Source organism: Sorex araneus, chromosome 11 (assembly GCF_027595985.1).
Source record: "Sorex araneus isolate mSorAra2 chromosome 11, mSorAra2.pri, whole genome shotgun sequence".
NCBI lineage: Eukaryota > Metazoa > Chordata > Mammalia > Eulipotyphla > Soricidae > Sorex > Sorex araneus.
Window position 1 is genome coordinate 23,694,516 of NC_073312.1, and position 4,046 is coordinate 23,698,561.

General features: G+C 57.4%; 1 protein-coding gene across 1 annotated transcript; it reads left to right on the forward strand.

The window, feature by feature from the left end:
- Positions 1-211: 211 nt before the first annotated feature.
- Positions 212-3,590, forward strand: LOC129399394 (calcium homeostasis modulator protein 2-like). The gene is made up of 2 exons (XM_055119211.1): positions 212-742; positions 3,144-3,590. Exons 1-2 carry the CDS (start codon positions 212-214, stop codon positions 3,588-3,590), a joined length of 978 nt encoding a protein of 325 aa, XP_054975186.1.
- Positions 3,591-4,046: the final 456 nt, after the last annotated feature.

Genomic DNA, 4,046 nt, shown 5'->3' on the forward strand with positions numbered 1-4,046 from the left:
TGATGGCTGAGTAGGATGTGGGCCACCATCACTGCTCCCTTGTCAGTCTGACCCCAGGGGCTGCCCCTGGGGGTTGGATTCAGAGCAGCATTCTTCTGTCTCCTGCTGTCCTACAGGAGGTGCCCAGCTTCCACCGGAGTGACCAGCCTGGCCCTGCTGCAAGGTAACTGCCAGCCCGCACTTTCTCCTCGTGCAGCCCCTGCCCGACACCATGACTAAACACATCGTCCACTTCCTGTCGCGCATTTTCAGGAGCAAGGATTTGGTGACATTAAATGGGCTGGTGGCTCTGGGCACCACGGGGGGCCAGGAGCTCTTCTCCTTGTTGGCCTTCCAGTGCCCTTGCGCACCAGTTCAGAACTTCTGGTATGGGCTGATGGCCACCTGGGCGCCCGTCTTGTTGCTCTTCTTCATCAGCATCATCCTCAACAACCAAACCAGGAACCTGGTGGACGGGTGCCGGTGCTTCAGGATCAAGCAATGCCCATGCATCCTATATTCGATCGTGGGCCGCGCAGCCGTGGCCCCCCTCACCTGGTCGGTCATCTCCCTGCTGCGAGGGGACGCCTACGTCTGCGCATTCAGCGAGTTTGTGGACCCGTCCTCGCTCACGGCTGAGAACGAGAGCTTCCCTCTCTCCCACGCCACGCAGATCCTGGCCAGGTTCCCTTGCGGGGAGAGCCCTGACAACCTGTCCGGCTTCCGGGAGGAGGTGAGCCGCAGGCTCAAGTTTGAGTCTCAGGTAAGGCTGTGCTGAGGGATGTTCATCCCTTCCCTGGGAGGTGGTGGGGTGCTCAGTGCCCATCCAGATCCTGGGTTCCCGTAATCAGTGGCAACCATTAAGCAAGAATCTTAGTGTGGTAAGAATCATTTTCTTGGGGCTGGAGCAATAGCACAGCGGGTAGGGCATTAGCATTGCATACGGCATGCAAGTTCGAATCCCAGCATCCCATATGGTTCCCCAAGCCCTGCCAGGAATAATTCCTGACTGCATGAGCCAGGAGTAACCCCTGTGCATCGACGGATGTGACCCCCCCAAAAAAAAATAAAGAATCTGGGCTGGAGAGATAGGACAGTGGGTAGGTGTTTGCCTTGCAAACGGCCAAACCGGGTTCGATTCCCAGCATCCCATATGGTCCCCTGAGCACCACCAGTGTAATTCCTGAGTGCAGAGCCAAGAGTGATCCCTGTGTATCGCCAGGTGTGACGCCAAAAAGCAAAAAAAAAAAGAAAAAAGAATTATTTTCCCATTTCAAATAAGAGAGTTTTGTTCATTTTTGCAGTGCTGGGGGTGGAACCCGGACTCACACTGCAAGGAAAGTGCTCTATTGCCAAAGTCTTTTCCCAGCCCCTCCAGATAAGAATTTTGATGTATTGAGTTTTGGTGAAACCCAGCAGACCCCATGAATGCTTAAAACTTAACTCCAATCGTTTTAGTTAGGGAAGGGGGAGAGAAGAAGAGGGAGGGAAACGGCCAGGGTTTCAAAGGGAACAGGAGCAGAGGGGAGAGAGTGGGGGATGCCCCAAGGTAAAAGTGGATTTACACACTCAGGCTGGGATGCGGCTGCCCAGTCGGGGAGGCTCCCCGTTGGCTCACAATGTACCCCAAACTGCCCCGGCTTGAGGTTTTCCATGCAGATAAGAGTCTGTAGTGGGGGCCAGAGTGTTAGTACAGCGGTGAGGGTGCTGGCCTTGCACACGGCTGACCTGAATTGGGCATCCCATATGGTCCCCAGAGCACCGAAGGTGTGACTCAAAAAGCAAAACAGAAAACAGAACAAATTAGTCTGTGCTTAGGGTGTTGTCAAGGGCAGAGTTTGGGGGAGTCTTCTTGCAGCTCATCACAGCCCTAGTTCCTGCTGGCACCTCTCTCCTGGGCCACCACCTGTGCCAGCCGGGTCTCACGGGGCCTGTGTCTGCACAACAAAGGGGCCCTTTCCCGGGCCCTGGGCTCCAGTAGGGCCGGTGATGCTGCAGCTTTGGAGCAGCTCTCCAGCCTCTCATGCCCGCCCACAGTCTCCCCTGCACGCGGGCCCCAGTCGGGCAGTGAGAAGTGAGGCATCTGACCCCCGTGCCGACACGGACAGGTCTGTCTGTGGCAGAAACCGCTGCTTTAGATCCCATCTTGGTCCTATTGACTCTGAGAAATTCGTCTCCTGCTCCCTCCTACCTTCACCTTGGCTTTGCTCCGAGGCAGCAAAGGGATAAATAAATGAATGAATGAAGGGAGAGTAAAGGAAGGTGCCTGGTGGAGCCTGAAGGGACAGAGAGGGGGCCGGGGAGCAGCAAGGAGGCACTGACCTAGTGTCGGGACATGGCAAACGCCAGGTGGGGCTGGGGACAGTACAGGGGCCAGGGTGCAAGCCTGGTGTGCACCCAGGCCGATCTGGTTCATTCTGGCACCACATGGTCCCTGAGCACAGCCAGCAACAGCCCTGGAGGCTCCCAAGCATCACTGGGTGTGTCCCAGGTGTCACTGGGGAAACTTGGTCATCCCCTACCCTGCAGGGTTCGGGCAGCACCACATCCCTCAGGCCCTAAGGCTAAACTGTGAGCCAGGTTAGCTGAAGTATCATAGTGACCCGGGTTCAACACACACACACACACACACACACACACACACACACGAAGCTACAGTAGAGGGGAGTGTGGGCATCCCAGGAGATGGGTGTGGAGACACAGGAATGGGATTCCGTTGCTCAGAGCTGTACAGGGCCAAATGGAGGGACACCCACCCCAGGGAGCCTTTGAGACAAGCATGAGGTAATTTTCCTATAAGATAGTGAGGGTGAGGAGGAAGCAGGCATGTAGGGGCTCCCAGAGGTCTCTGAAGGCTTCCCCGAGGTGGCATGGGACTGAGCCTCTCTGTCTGAGCCAGACTTGGAGGCTGAGATGTAGAAGGAGGCCCTGTGGTGGGGGGAGAGGAAGGCAGCATGGGTCTGCAAAGTCTAAGCACAGAGCAGGTGCCAGAGTGAGGGCAGAGGGACCGAATCCCGCTGGGAATGCTGGTTTCTCCTTCAGGGGCAGAATTTGCAGCTGGGCGATGCAGAGCCGGCTGGCTGGGGGGTGCTGAGGGCCAGCTCCACCCCGGCCACTCCGGACCCCCTCAGCTGCCCCTTTCCCTGACCAACCCTCTGTCTCAGCTATTAGGGTGGCTGCTCATCTGCACAGTGGCCGTGGTGGTGTTCCTGATCAAGTGTCTCAAGGCCTGCTGCTTGAAGCTCAGCTATCACCAGGAGGACTACAGGGCCCGCTACCTCGCCAACGAAAAGCAGATCTTCCGACTCACGGCCGAGGCGCACTCGCTCGCACTGGCGGCCAACAACGTGAAGCAGTTCTTCGGCTTCGTGGCGCTCAGTAAGAGGGACCAGGCACTGATGGACAAGTTCCCAAAGCAAGGTACAGATCGGAGTCTACCGTGGGACAAAATCAATGACAGCTCCAAGTACCAGGAGAAGCCTGAAATCCCCCCCTACAGCAGCCTGCATAAGTGGGCCATCGAGCAGTCTGGCATCGACGAGGAGTTCAATATGACCCTACTTCCCCACCCTCAGCCCCATCTTGCTGCCAGCCGAACCCCCGACCCTTGAAGCACCACCCTTTCTCTCAAACCATCGGCTCTGGGGGAAGATTGAGGTTCAGCGGTATGGGGTGTGGAGGACAGGGCAGCGGACCTGGCCACCTCTGAAGGACAGGCCTGTGGGCCTGATGGAAAACCCGCAGTATGGGGCAATGGCTCGCCAGGCTGAGCTCAGGCTTCGCAGGCAGGAGCCCTGGATGCAACCCCAGCCCCAGGTTTGCCCAAAGATTACCTGGGAGTGACTCCCGAGCACAGCCCCAAGCAGAACCCCGGTAGCCAAAAACCTCCAGAACCCAACTGCCGCCATGCTCAGGGCCCCTCTCCACACACTCGGACGAGCCTAACCCTAGTGGGAACCGGCAGGAAAACCCAGGTATGCGGGAACCCGTGACAAAGATCTCTAAGCGTGCTCCAATCGGAAATGGGACTCCTCCCCCAGCTCCTCAGTCTTCCAGTAGCTTGGCAG